At 44.2% G+C, this 19146-nt stretch overlaps 1 protein-coding gene across 4 annotated transcripts in view; it reads right to left on the reverse strand.

Annotated features, from left to right (window-relative positions):
- ca5a (carbonic anhydrase Va) overlaps nt 1-19146 on the reverse strand; it is an 82357-nt gene that overhangs the window by 37390 nt on the left and 25821 nt on the right. For 3 of the 4 annotated variants that reach the window (XM_041192236.1, XM_041192235.1, XM_041192233.1), the window contains exons 5-7: nt 16389-16507; nt 13966-14061; nt 13112-13174 (exon numbers count right to left, since the gene is read on the reverse strand). In XM_041192236.1, coding sequence (XP_041048170.1) covers nt 13112-13174; nt 13966-14061; nt 16389-16507 — 278 coding nt within the window. The remainder of the gene's footprint in view (nt 1-13111; nt 13175-13965; nt 14062-16388; nt 16508-19146) is intronic. The other variant, XM_041192234.1, reaches the window with a different exon arrangement.

The raw sequence follows: 19146 nt of genomic DNA on the forward strand, positions 1-19146 counted from the left end.
AGTATGGGGCGAGGTGCTCCAAAAGGGGTAAAGCTTTCCCACAGATTCAGTGAGGCAGCCCTTGGTACCCTCCCGCATGCAGCTGAAGATATATGTGATCAGCTAATTCAGAGCGCTGGGAAGAGGAGAAAGCCCAGGCAGACTCCTGTTGCATGAGAGGCTGATGAGGTCAACAGTGTTGACGTTGCAAGGAGGACCTGGTCCCAGTGCCACAAAAGGCTCAATGACAGCATGAGGACAACAGTGTTGACGTTGCGAGGAGGACCTGGTCCCAGTGCCACAAAAGGCTCAATGACAGCAAGGGTGGGTGTGGTATTAGTATGAGCAATACTGGTCCACTGTGATACAAGTCCTACAAATGAAAGTAGTAGGTATTTGAGATTAGCTGTTCAAGGGCACAGCTGTCCTAGACCATACCATTGTGCATTCCAAGCAATCATCTAGTTAAATGGCTGGTGGCTGGCAGGGTTACCTTATGATGCCAGGGCATAGGCTTCAGTGGGGCATGTGCTGATCTGATAATGGGATTAAGACATGACATGTAATAGTTTGAAATTGTTGACAAAATTTCCGTGTCAAATCTTTTCTGGAGAAGCGAGCTTACAAAGCCTGACAGCGAGCCTGTACAGGTGGGGGTATCCCAACATGGAAGTCCTGACTCCTTTTGAAAGGCAAGTGCTGGCCCTGCTGGAGCCTGACGTGTCCAGGGGTATCGGTAGTGATGAGATTGGAGGGAGGCCTCGTTCTGATGAAATGGCAAAAGTATCAAACTGGTTGATAAGAGGAGATGGCTAGAGTTGGCTTAAAGGAGGTTAGAAACTATGCAATGTGTTTGGTGAATAGAGTTCACACATTGGAACCTTAACAAGCTTCATGTTCAGAAGCTTCATATCATTGCGCAAGGTTTCATAGAGTATGCTGAGTTCATTCATGTATGCCAGACATGAGTCTTGCGAAAGGGGTGATGCATCAAGTAATCTGCTCCCCAAGTACCCCCTTATTGATCTATCTCTCTTACAGGAGAAGGCTCTTCAGTGCAGTCTGCAGCAGAAGCCGCTAAGCAACCTTCCAGGGATGTGCTGCTGAGGCTTTATAAGGCTCTGGTCAGACCACATTTAGAATATTGTGAGCAATTTTGGCCCCGTATCTCAGGAAGGATGTGCTGGCCCTGGAGAGGGTCCAGAAGAGGTTCACGAGAATGATCCCAGGAATGAAAGGTTTAACATATGAGGAACGCTTGAGGATTCTGGGTCTATACTCAATGGAGTTCAGAAGGATGAGGGGGGAATCTGATTGAAACTAACAGAATATTATAAGGCCTGAATGGAGTGGACATGGGGAAGATGTTTCCATTAGTAGGAGAGACTAGGACCCAAGGTCACAGCCTCAGAGTAAAGAACAGAGATGAGGAGAAACTTCTTTAGCCAGAGAGTGGTGAATCTATAGAATTCATTGCCACAGAAGGCTGTGGAGGCCAGGTCACTGAATGTATTTAAGACCGAGATAGATAGGTTCTTGATTGGTAAGGGGATCAAAGGTTATGGGGAGAAGGCAGGAGAATGGGGTTGAGAAACTTATCAGCCATGATTGAATGGCGGAGCAGACTCGATGGGCCGATTGGCCGAATTTCTGCTCCTACGTCTTATGGTCTTCCTCTTCTGCCTCCGACGAACCGTTGGAGGGTGCAGCATCACATCCTCTCTCTCTGCACCGAGCACCACCACAGATACTGGCACTTTGGCAGCGTTCAGCCCGTCGGTCAGGGGTCATTCACACATTGGTGAGGGCACTTCACAGTCACACGTGCAGCCACTGGAAAGTGTGGTGGGGCAGGCCTCAGGCAATCGGTGGAGTGTCAGAGGTGATCCAGAGGCTGCAATCACCCACTCTTCAGTGTGCCAAGTTTCCTCCATAGACAGACTGGTGACTGTCCTGGAGGGGCAAACCGAGCGCAATGCAGACACAATCGTCAGGATATGCTCTGACCTGCACATCATTACACTATCTCTGAGCTCAGGGGCACAGACACAGGGTGACAGGGGAATTGGAAGCTTGATCACCCACCCAGCTCCTGAAACCTCACCAGTTGGCACAGAGGACCAACCGGTCCTAGGGTCGGGGATGGGCAGCAGCTGCCTCCATCTGAAAGTTCCTCTCAAGGCACTTCTGATGGGGGTAGCATCTCCTCTGTTCATCAGCCATTAACATTGGCCTCAATCATTGCCACGGCAACTCAGGACACGTATGCATCTCAACTAGAGTCTCCTGGGGTGGTAGGCTGCTCAAGGCCGCAGTCGCACAGAGGACGCCCGCCGAAATGCTCCAGGGCAAGGGAGGTAGTAGATCAGATGCCTCACTCCAGATGCAACCACAAGAGAGAGAGGAATCACTGCACTGGAGCATTTGTAAACGTGTTTCTAAATATCCACATTAGTCACAAATAGGGACACATGGGTAACATTTTTCTTTAATGATATTGGTATGCCTTCAAGGGTTGTGAATAAACACAAAACCCACGTTCCCTCACGCTTATGTTCTTATTGATAGCTGTGACTGTGTGACTTGAGTTTGAAGGCTGAGGTGGGAAATCAAAGGTTGAGAGAGGGCAGGAGGAATTGTGTAAAAGTGTGTGTTGATAGAGAAGGTTTGGATGTAAGGGCTTCAGAACTCTGTCATTGCAACTGAGAGGTGGAGGGAAAATATTTCAACCTTGAAATATTGCCCTTGAAAGTCTGGATTGTCTTCTGCACTAAGTCTCACTCAGTTGCAAGTAGCTGAATTGCTGCCTATACACTTTGGATAAAGTCGTCTGTGCCTCTGATGATGGTTTCTAGGCTCCTCCCGACCATTGGAATCTGGCACTGCTCTGTCCCCTTACTGAGGGCCCACAGCATCTGCAGCCTCCCTGTGATCTCTCATTCCTCTCACCCTTCTCCTCCTCCTCCTCCGAATCTTCCTCTGCTCCAAGAGACCACAATCCCTACCTGTCTCCGAGGTTTTTCATCCCTCACCACTGGATTATGGACAGGGGGATACTCAATGAACAATCAAAAAGCCCTCTGAACAAGAGGACAATCTTTCTAAGGAGAAAATGTCCAAAATGTAATTCTGCCCACTGAAAAGACAGTCCCGACCGTCAATGGATTTTGAACTGCAAACCTGAGACTCTGCTTACAGCCACAGTTTAAAAGCCCACCTAGACAAGTTTGCCCTTAAAAAGGCGGATTCCCAACTGTCGTAAATCTCACTCTGAAGCCATTTTATTGCCTCAGGCTGTATTATTCAGGTGAGATAGGTAGCTAATTGAATCAATTGGATTTTAAATTCTCATTTAACTAATGTGGGCGGGTTCCCGACTTTTGACCTGCCTGCATATGATATGATTGTAAAGCAGTGTGATGATGTTGTGGATGGCACCCAACATCATCATGCCCCAAAATACACTTTTCAAAGTGGGAAACGATCCCAATTGCGGAGCGTATTATTCAGCCCCACTTGTTTGTGAAACATTTTATGAAAAGCCTTCTGAAAATCCATAAACTCAATGCCCAGTCCATTTTCTTTACCCATTCAGTCATTTTTTCAAAATGCTATATTAAACTTGTCTTTAACAAATCCAGAATGACAATCCTCCATTAATTCATGCATCTCTAAATGCTCATTAATCGGATCTTGAACTTTGAATTCCAAGTGTTTTCGAAAGACTGAATTTCTATTAGCTTGTGTATAGATACTCAATATTTCCTTCATTAATACAAAAGTAAAATACTGTGGATGCTGGAAATCTGAGATAGAAACAGAAAATGCTGGAAATATTCACCAAGTCTGGCAGCATTTGTGGAGATGGAAACAAGGGCCAGGATTTTCCCCTCGTCGATTTGGGGGCGGGGCTTGGTCGAGTTGAGGGGAAAATGACGACAGATGACGTCGGGAGGAATCCCCGACGTCATCCTGGTCCATTTAAATTTTTAGAAAGGCGGGCGGACAGTGAAATCAGCTGTCCGCCCACCGACCTGTCAATGGCCAATTGAGGCCATTGACAGGCTATTTAAAGTAATTAAAGACCTACCCGTCCAACCTTAAGGCTGGCGGGCAGGCCAGGAGCCCCAGCGGACTCTAGGTTATTGATGAAACTTCATCCTCTGGCAGGGTGAAGTTTCATGTCTGTATTGTAAAAAATTAATAAAGTGTATGTGTTCTTTATTAACATGTCCCATCTCGTGTAACATTTTCACACGAGGGGGACATGTTAATAATTTTTTAATGTTTTTGACGCTATCAGTATTCTCCCTGAGACAGGACTTTGCCTCAGGGAGAAGTGTGCTCTTTGACAGCTGGGGATTCCCCCCACCCCCAGCACAGGAAGCACATAGCGCTTCCCGTCGGGAATGCCGCTGGACAAGCCAAACTTAAAATGGCGGCAGGCCCCGCTTCAGTGGTGGGGGTCGGCTGCCTGCCTGCCGCCAAGCCGGTGGGGCCCGCCCGCCATCCAAGGGCAAGATTCTGCCCAAGGTTAATGTTTCAGGTCGATGACTTATTATTAGAAGACCATTGAACTGAAATATTAGGCAGAATTTTATGGCCCCGTTGCGACAGGGACAGGGCCATTAAAACCAGCAAGCTGTTCAAAACTCCACTGGTGTAAAATTCCGCCCATGAATTCTGTTTCTACCTCCACTGATGCTAATCGGACCTGCTGTGCACATCAGCAATTTTTGTTTTTGGACCTTTCTTCTTAAATGACTTTATAATCACTCACCCGATGTAGCACATAGTTAGGCCTTGAAGTAAAGTTAATGGCGTGTCCTTATAGGGGTAATCAAAGTGAATAGGTATGCAGTACATAATTTTAGGATGGGTTAGTTGGCACTCTAATGTGCTGAGAGAGGTCAGTTAAGTTTGGGCACCTGAAGTTGTAGCACAATGCAAAGGTATTTCAGGATCTTGATGCATGGATGGGGCAGTGGAGGCAATGCTTTAACTGGCCATGATATTGGACACATGCAGGTTATTGCTGTGCAATGGTACTTCAGGTGCTTTTTTGAGCCTGCCATGAAATTCTTGATGATTTATAGATTTCGTCTTTCGTTGCTGCTACCTGAACTCTCCTGTTTGTTCCATTGCAAAGCTCCTTTGTCGGACAAAGTTGTGTAACACATAGCAGGCAGCAATAATTTTGGACACCTTGGCTGGCTTGTACTGTAATATCCTTGATCAGTGCAGCCATCTTTTGCTTTAGAACACAGGTCAAGTGTCTCACCAGAACCCTTGTTGGCATGATTTGTCTTATTGCATCACCTTTCAGGTATTGTTGTTGAACATCTTAAAGGAGTAAGCAACTAGGGATTTAATTGATATCCGTGATTCCCTCATGGTCTTTCTAGACCTCAAAATAATTGTGGCACTGTAAATTGGTATAAAATGAAGGAAGGAATTATGGTACTAAGCATTCAAGTGCAATGGCAATACACCAGCAGCACACAGATGGAATGGAGGCCCTTCCTCTACATGAAGGGAGTGGCATTGGGACGCAAGAGGACATAGATATAAGATTAAACATGTGACTTGAGAGAGAGAACAGAAAAAACCTGCAGTGGGTTGTGAGGCTGTGGACTGAATGTACTGAGTGAGCGGTTGAAGTAGAGATCAGGTCAATATTTAAGAACAAGGGTGGAATATTTCATGCCCACTGGCATCAGGTGTGTTCAATGGTGTGAGCAGACAATATTAGGGACCAACTAGGGAATTTACACATAGAGGCAAGAGGCATGGCTGAGACATTAAATTAATACTTTGCATCTGTCTTTACCCAGGAGGCCATGGTGACACAGGAGGAAACTCAGTCACTAGAAGTGTTTAAAATTGTTGAGAAGGAGGTATTGGATAAACAGTCAGTACTTAAAGTTGATATAGCACCATGACTGGAAGAGATGCATCCAAGAATCCTGAAGGAAGTGAGAGTGGAAATTGCGGAGGCACTGGCAATGTTCAATGTTCCCTGGATTCGGGGAAGGTGCTAGAGGGCTGGAGAATTGCAAACATTATGCCCTTGTTCAAAAAAGGTTGTAAAGATCTGCCCTGCAATTACAGGCCAGTGAGTTTAACTTTGGTGGTGTGGAAACTTCTAGAAACAATTATTTGGGATAGAATTAATAGTCACATGGAAAAATGTGGATTGATTCCCGAAGAGTCAGCATGGATTTGTTAAAGGAAAATTGTGTGTAACTAACTTGTTGACATTTTTTGAAGAGGTAACAGATGGTTGATGAGGGCAAGGCTGTTGATGTGGTGGAGATGGACTTCCAAAAGGTGTTTGATTTAGTGTCACACAACAGACTTGTGAGGAAAGTTATAGGGCACGGAATAAAAAGGGACAGTAGCAACACAGATACAAAACTGGTAGAGGAGTAGGAAACAGAGAGTAATAGTTAAAGGGTATTTTTCAGGCTAGAAGAAGGTTTGTAGTGGAGTTCCCCAAGGGTCAGTATTGGGACCCTTGCTTTTCCTAATACATAGAAATGATCTGGATCTTGGTATGCAGGGGACAATTTCAAAGTTTGCGAATGACACAAAACCTGGAAGAATTGTAAACTGCGAGGAGGACAGTGTAGAACTTCAAAAGGACATTGACGCATTGGTTGTGTGGGCAGTTAGGTAGCAGATGAAGTTCAATGCAGAGAGTTGTGAAGTGATACACTTCGGTACAAAGAATATGGAGAGACAGTATAAAATAAAGGATACTATTCTAAAGGGTCTGCAAGAGCAGAGAGACACAGGTGTATATTTACATAAGTCATTAAAGTTGGCAGGACAGGCAGAGAGCGCGGTTTCTAAAACATACAGTATTCTAGGCTTCATTAATAGGGGCATAGAGTACAAGAGCAGGGAAGTTATGATGAACTTATATAAGACACTGTTTAGACCTCAGCTGCATACACAGTTCTGGGCGCCACACTATAGGAAGGATGTGAACACATTGAAGAGAATACCGAAGAGGTTTGCGAGAACGGGATGAGACACTTCAGTTAAGAGGAAAGATTGGAGAAGTTGGGACTGTTTTCCTGGGAGAGGAGAAGGCTAAGAGGAGACTTGACAAAAGTTTTCACAATTTATTTTATATTTTAAATTCATTCATGGGAAGTGGGCTTCCCTGGCTGGGCCAGCATTTACCGACCATCCCTAGTCACCCTTGAGAAGGTGGTGGTGAGCTGCCCTCTTGAACCGCTGCAGTCCATGTGGTGTAGGTACACCCATAGTGCTGTTTGGAAGGGAGTTCCAGGATTTTGACCCAGCGGCAGTGAAGGAATGGCAACATATTTCCAAGTCAGAATGGTGAGTTTCTTGGGGAGTCTCCAGGTGGTGGTGTTCCCATCTATCTGCTGTCCTTGTCCTTATAGATGGTAATGGTCATGCGTTTGGAAGCTGCTGTCTAAGGAGCCTTGGTGAATTCTTGCAGTGCATCTTGTAGATGGTATACACTGCTGCAACTGTGCTTCAGTGGTGGAAGGAGTGAATGTTTGTGGATGTGAAGCCAATTAAGTGGGCTGCTTTGTCCTGGTGTCCAGCTTCTTCAGTGTTGCAAGTATTCCATCACACTCCTGACTTGTGCCTTGTAGATGGTGGACTGGCTTTGGGGAGTCGGGAAGTGAGTTACTCATCGCACAATTCCTAGCCTCTGAACTGTTCTTGTAGCCACAGTATTTATATGGCCAGTCCAGTTTGGTTTCTGGTCATTGGTAACCCCCCCAGGATGTTGATAGTGGGGGATTCAGTGATGGTAATGCCATTGAACATCAAGGGACGATGGCTGGATTCTCTCTTGTTGGAGACAGCCATTCCCTGACACTTGTATGGCATAAGTGTTACTTGCCACTTGTCAGCCCAAGCCGAGATATTGTCCAGGTCTTGCTGCATTTGGACATGGACTACTTCAGTATCTGAGGAGATGCGAACGGTGAACATTGTGCAATCATCAGCGAACATCCCCACTTCTGACCTTATGATAGAAGGAAGGTCATTAATGAAGCAGCCGAGGGTGGTTAGACCGAGGACATTATCCAGAGATGCTCCTGCAGTGATGTCCTGGAGCTGGATGATTGACCTCCAACAACCATAACCATCTTCCTTTGTGCTAGGTATGACTCCAACCAGCGGAGAGTTTTCCCCTGATTCCCACTGACTCCACTTTTGCTAGGGCTCCTCGATGCCACTTTCAGGCAAATGCTGTCTTGATGTCAAGGGCAGTCACTCTCACCTCACCTCGGGAATTTAGCTCTTTTGTCCATATTTGAACCAAGGCTGTAATGAGATCAGGAGCTGAGTGGCCCTGGAAAAATGCAAACTGGGCATCAGTGAGCAGGTTATTGCTAAGCAAGTGCCACTTGATAGCACTGTTGATGACCCCTTCCATTACTTTACTTATGATCGAGAGTAGACTGATGGGGTGATAATTGGCCAGGTTGGATTTGTCCTGCTTTTTGTGTACAGGACATACCTGGGCAATTTTCCACATAGCGGGTAGATACAAGTGTTGTAGCTGTACTGGAACACCTTGGCTAGGAGCGCAGCAAGTTCTGGAGCATAAGTCTTCAGTACTATTGCCGGAATACTGTCAGGGAGCATAGCGTTTGCAGTATCCAGTCCCTTCAGCTATTTCTTGATATCTCATGGAGTGAATTGAATTGGCTGAAGACTGGCATCTGTGATGCTGGGGAACTCTGGAGGAGGCTGAGATGGATCATCCACTCGGCACTTCTGGTTGAAGATTGTTACAAATGCTTCAGCCTTATCTTTTGCACTTATGAGCTGGGCTCATCCATCATTAAGGATGGGGATATTTGTGGAGCCTCCTCCTCCAGTCAGTTGTTTAATTGTTTACCACCATTCACAACTGGATGTGGCAGGATTGCAGGGCTTAGATCTGATCTGTTGGTTGTGGGATCACTTAGCTCTGTCTATCACTTGCTGTTTATGCTGTTTGTCACGCAAGTAGTCCTGCGTTACAGCTTCACCAGGTTGACACCTCATTTTTAGGTATGCCTGTTGCTGCTCCTGGCACACCCTCCTGCACTCTTCATTGAACTGGAGTTGATTCCCTGGCTTGATGGTAATGGTAGAGTAGGGGATATGCTGGGCCATGAGGTTACAGATTGTGTTTGAGTACAATTCTGCTGCTGCTGATGGCCCACAGCAACTTATGGATGCCCAGTCTTGGGCTGTTAGATCTGTTTGAAATCTATCCCATTTAGCACGATGGTAGCGCCACATAGCACGATGGAGGGTATCCTCAATGTGAAGGCGGGACTTCGTCTCTACAATGACTGTGCGGTGGTCACTCCCACTGATACTGCCAATGGCAGATGCATCTGCGGCAGGCAGGTTGGTGAGGATGAGGTCAAATATGATTTTCCCTCTTGTTGGTTCCCTCACCATCTGCCACAGCACCAGTCTAGCAGCTATGTCATTTAGGACTCGGCCAGCTGTGATGTTACCATTGAAGTCTCCCACCCAGAGTACATTCTGCACCCTTCCCACCCTCAGTGTTCCCTCCAAGTGATGTTCAACATGGAGGAGCACTGATTCAACAGCTGAGGGAGGGCAGTACATGGTAATCAGCCCATGTTTGACCTGATGCCATGAGACTTCATGGGGTCGGGAGTCAATGTTGGGGACTCCCAGGGCAACTCTTTCCTGACTGTATACCACTGTGCCGCCATCTCTGCTGTGTCTATCCTGTCAGTGGGACAGGACATACCCAGGAAGGCTGATGGTGGAGTCTGGGACATTATCTGTAAGGTACGATTCTGTGGGGGTGACTATGTCAGGCTGTTGCTTCACTAGTCTAAGACAGCTCTCCCAATTTTGGCACTAGACCTCTAGATGTTAGTAAGGAGGACTATGCAGGGTCGACAGGGCTGTGATTGCTGTTGCCATTTCCAGTGCCTATGTTGATGCTGGGTGGTCCGTCTGGTTTCATTCCTTTTGTGACTTTGTAGCGGTTTGTTACAACTGAGTGGCTTGCTAGGCCATTTCAGAGGATATTAAAGAGTCAACCACATTGCTGTGGGTCTGGAGTCACATAGAGGCCAGTCCAGGTAAGGATGACAGATTTCCTTCCCTAAAGGACATTAATGAACCAGATGGGTTTTTACAAAAATCAACAATGGTTTCATGGTCACCATTAGACTTTTAATTTCAGATTTTTATTGAATTGGTGTGATCTGAACCGGGTAATACCCAGAGTATTACCCTGGGTCTCTGGATTACTAGCACAGCAACAATACCACTCCATCATTGCCTCCCCCAGTCATGAGGGGTCTGGACAGAATAGATAGGGAGAAACTGTTCCCACTCATAAATGGAACAAGAACCAGAGGGCACAGTTCTGAAGTGTTTTGCAAAAGAAGCAAATGCAAGGTGAGAAAAAACTTTTTCACACAGTGATTAGTTAGGGTTTGGAACGCATTGCCTGGAAGTGTGGTGGAAGCAGGTTCAACAGTATTCAAGAGGGCATTGTTTCTATTTAAAGAATCATTCAATGTGTAGGGTTACGGAGAAAATGCAGGAAATTGGCACTAAGTTAAAATGCTCAGAGCTGGTGCAGACGCAATGGGCAGAATGGCCTCCTTCTACACCATAATAATTGTGATTTTGTGATATGGCGAGAAGGCCAAAAATTGGTTTCATAACATCATGAAACCAGCTTGCAATCATCCACTCTGCCTGTCAATGGCGGGTTGTGTTTCCTGCTGTTGGACATCAGGAACATCATTGCAATACATCTGCAACTCATTTTAAGCCCAATTCTCCGGGATCATCACCCCACGTTGGATCATCTGAGCACATGGGTGTGACTGCATGTCGACGTGTTTCACACTAGCATATGTAAGGTGTGCACTTGGCAGGCTGCACTTTGAGGGGAACTCAGAGGTAAGTGCACAGTAACATTATGCAGCACTCACGAGGGTTGCCTGTTGGACTTCAAGGTTGAGGCCAGTGGGCGTGGGGGCGCAAGGGCTGCCCAACCGTTGAGGCGACTTGGGGGTGGTGGACAAGGGCTGCACAAGGGTTGATGGTAGTGCACAGGCACGTGCGGGCTGTTGGGGGAGGGAAGTGGTCACGCGTCAGGGAAACCTCATGTAAAATGACCATTCCTCCAGAGCTGAGACAGTTCAGATGCAGCCATAACATGCTTGGAGTCAGGCCTCTAGCTTATTTGCCTACTCAAGCAACACAGAGGCATGAAAGTGCCACCAAGTGCTCCAGAGCTTTTCACCCCTTGGGCCCAGACTGCAAAATAATGAGTGTATTCGTCGAATGCCTTTCAGGACCATGTCTTCTGTGCAGCAGTAGTGGGCTGGAAACACTGAAAGGTGTGCGCATGGATGGACTTTAAATATGGCGCCTGGCATGAGGAAGCAGCGAGGTGATGGTGTGTAGGGCGAATGAGGGTCCTCCCACCATCAAAACAGCATGTTTCCCAGGAATGCATAATTAATGCCGCGGGGGCTGGGACGAAACGGCATGCGAAGCCGTCACTGCAGCCACCCCAAGTCAGATAAATTAGTGACAGCCTCACTGAAACATGTAAAATTCTGACAGGGATGGACAGATTGGATGTAGGGAGGATATTCCCTCTGTCTGGGAAGTCTAGAACAAGGGATCACAGTCTCAGGATACAGGGTTGACCATTTAGGACTGAAACGAGGAGAAACTTCTTCACTTAGAGGATGGTGAACCTATGGAATTCTCTACTACCAGAGGCTGTGCAAGCCAAGTTACTGAATATATTTAAGAAAGATATAGGTTTCTGGACTCCAAAGGCGTCTAAGGGGAACACAGAAGTACGGCATTCAGATAAGGATCAGCCATGATCACGTTGATTGGCGGAGCAGGTTCGAAGTACCAAAGGATCTACTCCTGCTCCTAGTTTCTAAGTTTCTATGTACAAATGGGAGGGAGCGTCTGAGCCAATCCTAACCGAATGCTGAAAGTGCAAATACAACGGTGATGCATGCCCTCCCTGACAATCTTCCTTTTCCTGCATAAACTCAAAACATACAGATACATAGAGCATTCTTATTTAAGCAGGATGAAAGATTCTTGGGAAAATTGGCAAAGTTGGCAAATAGAATGCAGCTTTAAGAGGTTGGATTAAAAAGCTTAACAGCAAAGATACACTAAAACAGGTGAAAAATAGATAGAAGGGCCGGGACTTTCCGGTCCCGTCCATGGCAGGAATCATCACAGGTGGGACGGAAAATTTGACTGACCAGCCAAAGGTCCAATGACTTCGGGTAGGAATTTACAATGTCACGGTGGGCAAGACCTGAAAATTGCAGCCTAGGTCTTAACAAATCAGGCCACGAGAAAACAAAAACTTCCTTGCAGCAGGCACTTCAAACATGCTCCAAGCTACATAGTGCTATTCAAGCATTTCAGCCATATTATGTAGGCAAATTTATGTAGTTTTCAGGCCCTGAATAAACCTGTACACTGCAGGTATGAAAATTCTTGTCAGTAGATTAGATTAGATAATAGTATGTCACAAGTGTAGATGCTGAGCAACCCTTAGGAGGAGACAGCACCAACTGTGCAGCAATTGTTGGGTACTTTAAGATTTTACAAGAAAGCTCCATAACTACAATTGGCATGAGAAGTGGAAAACTTCCAAAAAGAAGTTAATCAGGTTAGACTGGGATTAAATCATCCTGTTGGTAGATGACAGTAGTGGCTTTATGGGACATAATTGACTTGGGAATGTTGGATAGTAAAAACAGTTGCCAAAAGTGGAAAATTATCCTGCACTGATGCCCCCATCTCAGTGAACACACAAGAAAATTTAAACTATAAAATGAAGTTTTTTGATAGCCTTCAATATTTGGTGCCAGTGTTAATATTTTCACCTTAGAAACTGGAAGAATTAGACTCTGATTGTGATTCCTCAGTAACAAAGTCTGTGAACCAAATTGCTTGAGTATACCCTATCCAGCTGTCCAATCTAAGCAATCCTTGTTTTTTTTCAACTGAAGAGAACATCAGTAACATAGAGGGGGCATAACTGCAACAGTGAAAAATCAGAAAAACTAACTAAACGTAGTCATCCACCTACCTTATGTTTAACAGCTGGCAATGCATCGACAAGTTTCTGTAGACTATTATGTCTTTTTCCAAGCTTTTAATAAAACAAACATCAATAAAAAAAAATTCATCATGTACTAATCAAAATATATCTCTTGCATAATTCTTTCGAATGTTGATACTCTGTTAGAACAGTTTCTTTTATGATTGAAATTATTTTCACAGGATAGACTGTCTTCTTCCCTGCACCAGGACAACTGGCAAATCCCTGGCACAAAAAAGAGGGAAACAGGATACAGGTACAAGGCTTTTGCATCAATTCTCTGCTGCCATTCTCTACACTGGAATCTTCTGAGGAATATCCTATAGTCGGTGCAAGTCCAGTGTTGCTATTATCATTCTTTCTCCAATTATAATCCTCGAGGCGCCCAAAGAACCTTGGCACAAAGCCCTACCCCTCGACACAAGCAGACTGAAAGATATGGGGGCAAGGTTACTAGTGGTAGGCTGAAGAAAAGATTGGCAAATGGGCTTGAAACTTAGACCTTCTCCACTTCCAGAAGATTGGAAGCACTTGGGGTCTTTTTGTGACTGCTCCCCAAAGGCCATAATATTGGCAGCCAGGAGCACAAATCACAAGTCTGGAGCCTAGGTTGGACTTTTTGCCTAATTTCTAAACACATAGCCTAGACAGAGGGCAAGCCTGTGCCTGGAGTGTGCCTAGGCTACATAAATGGTCAGGTCAGGAAAATCAGTACAAGATACGACTTTATAGGAAGAGGACTGTCCGGTGGTCACTGAGTGTCCACAGTGAAAAATGTACCATTATAATTTCAGATGAGTAATAATCCAAATCACCGTAAGTGACCAGCTGTTTTAAGTTACCTTCAGAAATACTCCTACAACTGCAAGGCCATTTTCAGATAGAATGGCTTCATCACTGTTTTTGCATTTTACTGGATTCCAGTGAACTAAATGAAGCTAAAATAGCAAGAACAAAAATCTGTTAAATAATTGTTTAATTGTGTATTTTAATGCATTAATATGATAGAATAACAGGAGTCACCACTTAACACATTTTAAAAACAAACGAAACTGGAATGTCTATTCACTTCACTAAGTTGTGCTTTTTCCTTCTTACAATAGAAAACTGCAAAAACAGTTGTGTTGTAGAAATTGAGCTTCAATTGATGCAGTGATGTACACATTCAGTATTGAATCTGAATTTGGTAATAACGAAGATTGTTTCAGCAAGTGTCATATTGGAATATTGGTATTTCATGCAGTGGCAACCCAAGTTAGCTGACAGGCATACTACTTATTAAAAAAGTAAAAATCAATAAATACAACAACTTGCATTTATATAACACTTTTAAAGTAATTATATGTCTCAAGGCACTCTACATGAGTGCTGTTAAAAATCACCAGCAAGTGATGTAAGGAAATATGAGTACAGGTGACCAATAGCTTGGCCAAAGAGCTAGGTCTTAAAAGGGGGAGAAGGAGATGAAAAGACAGAAAGGTTCAAGGAGGAGATTTCAGAACTTAGGGCTTTGGCAGCTAAGACACGGCAAGTGGAGTGGGAGATGTACAAATGGACATAATTGCAGGAGCATAAAGAGCTCAGAGGGTTATAAGCTGGAGGAGGTAACAGAGATAGGGAGGAATAAGGTCATGCAGGGATTTGCAAAAAAGAATGAGAATATTAAAACTAAGGCATTGTCAGACTTAGAGCAAATGTACGTCAGTGAGAAAGCAGGTGATGGGTGAATAGTACAAGAAGAGTTAGGATGAAATGTATATCAGGATGCTAAAGGAAACAAGGGAAGAAATAGCGGAGGCTCTGACTATCATTTTCCAATCCTCTCTAGCTACAGCATAGTGTCAGAGGATTGCTAACATTGTACCGTCATTTAAAGAGGGAGAAAGGGATAGCCCAAATAATTACAGGCCAGTCAGCCTAACCTCAGTGCTGGGAAAATTATTGGAAAAAATTCTGAGAGATGGTGGGTGGAATGTCCTTAATGTCCTTCCACATGACAAGTTTGATGGCGGGGGCATTTAATTCAACAGGAAGGTGGCAGGTGGGGGCCCTGCCACCTTCCTGACTCCACACAATTAAATCCATGGCAGGAAGGCAGATGGACAGCCATCCTGCCCTATTGCCAATCTCATCCCACCACTGGGATTAACCGGGTGGTGGGCAGGGACTCACTACGTGGGGGGGCATGACAAGCAAACCAGTTCAGGGTTGCTTGTGGGCTCCCGGGAGGTGCAAGGGGTGTCCCTCGTTCAAAGGCACTGAGTGGCTGATCGAGAGACCTGGCATCAGGAAGGTGGGGGGGACCCCGCTGAGAGCTGCTCCTCTGCCCTTGCCTCAGACTCCCCCCAACCTCAGGACCCCCTTCCCACCATCACTCACCTAGGATCCTGTTACAATGTCTACGCCTTGGGTGGGGGTCATACTTGCAGCAGCCACTGCCTCAACAAGAGTGCTGCCATTTAATAGAGCTGCCAGCCTCTGTCAGCAACTCTCGGCCTGCTGGACTTCCACAGGGTCCTTGATCCTGGGGAAGGCCCATCGCTGTACAGTTATCTGGCTGAGTGGCACTTAGTATGGCAGACCTTCCCTAAAAAGAGGTGACATGGGGCTTTCACTTGCTCTCTAACTGGTGGGCGAGACTGCTGTCACCTCCATTAAATACTGCCCAATATAAATTGCCATTTAGAGTCAAGGATTAGTCAAGGACAGTCAACATGGATTTGTTCGGGGAAGGTTGTGTCTGACTAACTTGACTGAATTGTTTGAGGAGACAAGGACAGTTGATGCAGGTAGTGTATTTGGTGTAGTCTACATGGATGTTAGCAAGGTTTTTGACAAGTCCCAAATGGTAGGCTAATCAGTAAATTAAAAGCCCATGGGATTCTAAGAGAAAGTGGCAATTTATCTCCAAAATTGGCTCAGTGGCAGGAAGCAAAGGGTTATGGTCTACATATTTTCTTGTGACTGGAAGGCTGTTTCCAGTGGGGTTCTGCAGGGCTTAGTACTAGGTCCCTTGCTTTTCATGGTATATATCAATGATTTAAACTTAAATGTAGAGGGCATAATTAAGAAGTCTGCAAATGATATGAAAAGTCGGATCTGCACTCTTGCTTGTTCTGCCTTTTGGATCTTGGGCACAATTAAGGAGGGGAAATCACTTTATTTACCAAATGCTCAGTCAACTTTTCTGAATATGCTGGGCTATTTTGAATTGTGTTTTGGAAACAGAGTTTTAAGAAACAAACGCAGAATTAAATCAACATACCTCTGCAGGGTACACCTGATTGTTGACAGTATGCTCTGATCCACGATCACTTTTTGAACCCCAGTGGAAATGAAATTGCTTCAATCGGTAATGGTTCTTCAATGGTCCACTGCTAATAACTGTGGGTGAAAACAGACAGAGAATTCCAAGTTAGGTATTCTATTATAGTCTATGTTGCTTCAGTCATTTTTAAAGCAAACATTCAACTGAATTAGCAGACCATTATAGCCTTCGTATATTGCCGGATTTCTACTTTAGAGTTGCTCAGGGGTAATCTGGGATCTGGAGCACAGATGCACGAAAAGAAATTAGATAAAATCCATGAAGATTGGTCTGCATGGGAGCAGTGTGTATCACCTTCCGTATCCTTTATGAATGCCACTCAGGAACTGGCACGGTAACAATCAGTGCTTACATACAACTGGAGAAACAGCACCTCATCTTCTGGACTTAACATTGAGTTCAACAACTTCAGACCATGAACTCTCTCCTCCATCTTCACCCCTTTTTACCCCTTCTTTCAAAATACTTCTTTTACTATTATCCACTTATTTTTATTCATTCTTTTATCCCCCTTTTTATGCCCCCATTTTATCCCATCTTCAGTCCTTTTTTCCACACCCCACCCCACAAGGGCCATCTGTTACTTGTTCATGTTGTTCTTTTCAGAGTACTTACCCCTGTTCTGCTATTATCACATTCTGCTTTCTCACCTTAATGCCACTATCAGCACCTTTTTTAGCCCTTACCACTATCATTAACACTCCCTTTGTCCTTTTGTTCATGACATCTTTGTCAATCTCTCCTTTGTCCCCACCTGTCACTGGTCTTCTATCCTGTTTCACCTGCGCCACCCACCTTCAGCAGTATGAATTGCATCACATTTCTACTTTGTAGCTTTGAAGAAGGGTCATACAGACTTGAAACGTTAACTCAGGTTTTTCTCTCCACAGATGCTGCCAGGCCTGCTGAGTTTTTCCAGCATTTTGTTTTTCTTTCAGATTTCCAGCATCTGCAGTATTTTGCTTTTATCTCAGTGCTTACACACATTCCCTATTTTCTTCAACATCATTGCTCATTATTCTGCCAAGCTTGAAATGATAAACAAAGTGTTGAATGAGCTCATTCACTTATAAATTAAATTATAATCTTATAATGCAAGTTGATGTTACAAAATCACTTGTCTTTTTAAAAAGATGCTGCATTACAAATACATTCAAAAAGTAAACAGTGGAAAATTAGACCTGGATTTTCATTTGTTTTTGGGATGTTAAAGAGAAGATGATGCATTCTTAAAGACTATCATGTCAAATCTGCCACAAAAAAACTGCACTTAAATTATCTTCCCAAAAATCTGCCATCTTTCCTCAAGGCACACAGAATGCCTTCTCAAGCCTGTTTTGCCACATTTAAATTGAGATTAAAAAATATGGCTAACTTTTTTTTCTTCTACACGCCTGTTTTAAATAAAAACAAAAATACCTGGAAAAACTCAGCAGATCTGACAGCATCTGCGGAGAGGAATACAGTTAACATTTCGAATACAGTTAACATTTCGAGTTAACTGTATTCCTCTCCACAGATGCTGTCAGACCTGCTGAGCTTTTCCAGGTATTTTTGTTTCAGATTTCCAGCATCTGCAGTTTTTTGCTTTTATCCTGTCTTGAATAACTTTTGTTATTACATCAATAATAATAATAGAGGCTGCATGGTGTCTCTGAGGCAATTACTGCTTTGAAGAGGGCATTTTGTGCTTTGCTAATGAAGACAGGTTTGTTCTTGTTGCTTTTACTCTCAGCTCCACTCAAAAGACACCTATGCAATCTGAACGAAGATTTCTCAATGTGAATAACTTTGATGTGATGGAAGAGAACGTGCAGAAGAATTTAGATTGGAACGGCTTGGAGTAAGGCATAACACCATAAGACGTAGGAGCAGAAGTAGGCCATTATGCCTATCGAGTCTGCTCCACCATTCAATGAGATCATGGCTGTTCTGACCCAAATTGACACCACATAGACAAAAGCAGGTACAGTGCATTGAAAAATGTGGCTACACTTTAGAAGACAGTGAATGGCCTTGCACTATAGACAGCAAACACACTTTAAGTCAGTCAGTCATTACATGAGATCTGTTTTGTTGATCCAGAAGTTCAGAAATGGCTTTGGTTGTGTTGAAGGTACATGTGAATTTCAGCTTTCTCTAATAAGGGGTTTACCTGACTTTCCTAATAAAATATGGAAATTTTAAGAAAAGTCCATAAGATTTCAAAAGTCACAATATCATTTTTTCAATCTTTGAAGATGGAAGGTGCTCAGTTTTCAAAACCTACACATTATCTGTAACACTTACAAAAGAAAAATAATTTACATTATCAGATACACAAATTTGAAATGAGAAATGAAAAATGCAAAGTGGTCCAAATAGCATAGTACACTTTGGCAGTGATGGCACATGGGTAACTGTGGAAACAGGTCCACAGTGGGGGTGAAAGATCCTAGCCAGATTTTCACAGGACTAAGATTTCAACCAAATTTTAAATCTATTACGAGATTTTTTAGATGTTATTTTCATCAAAGGCCCCAGAAAGTCAAGTGTTCAAGGACATAGTCTTAAGGGCACACAGTCATAGGTCTGATAACATATATGTGTTTATCAAGCCGGGCCAAAAAAGTTATTCAGATCACAAGTGGTTTAATTATTTACGGATAAATGGACACAAACAGAAGTCAATCATTAAGATTGGCAAAAAGAAAAT

This window comes from Carcharodon carcharias, chromosome 7 (assembly GCF_017639515.1).
Source record: "Carcharodon carcharias isolate sCarCar2 chromosome 7, sCarCar2.pri, whole genome shotgun sequence".
In the NCBI taxonomy this organism is placed as follows: Eukaryota; Metazoa; Chordata; class Chondrichthyes; order Lamniformes; family Lamnidae; genus Carcharodon; species Carcharodon carcharias.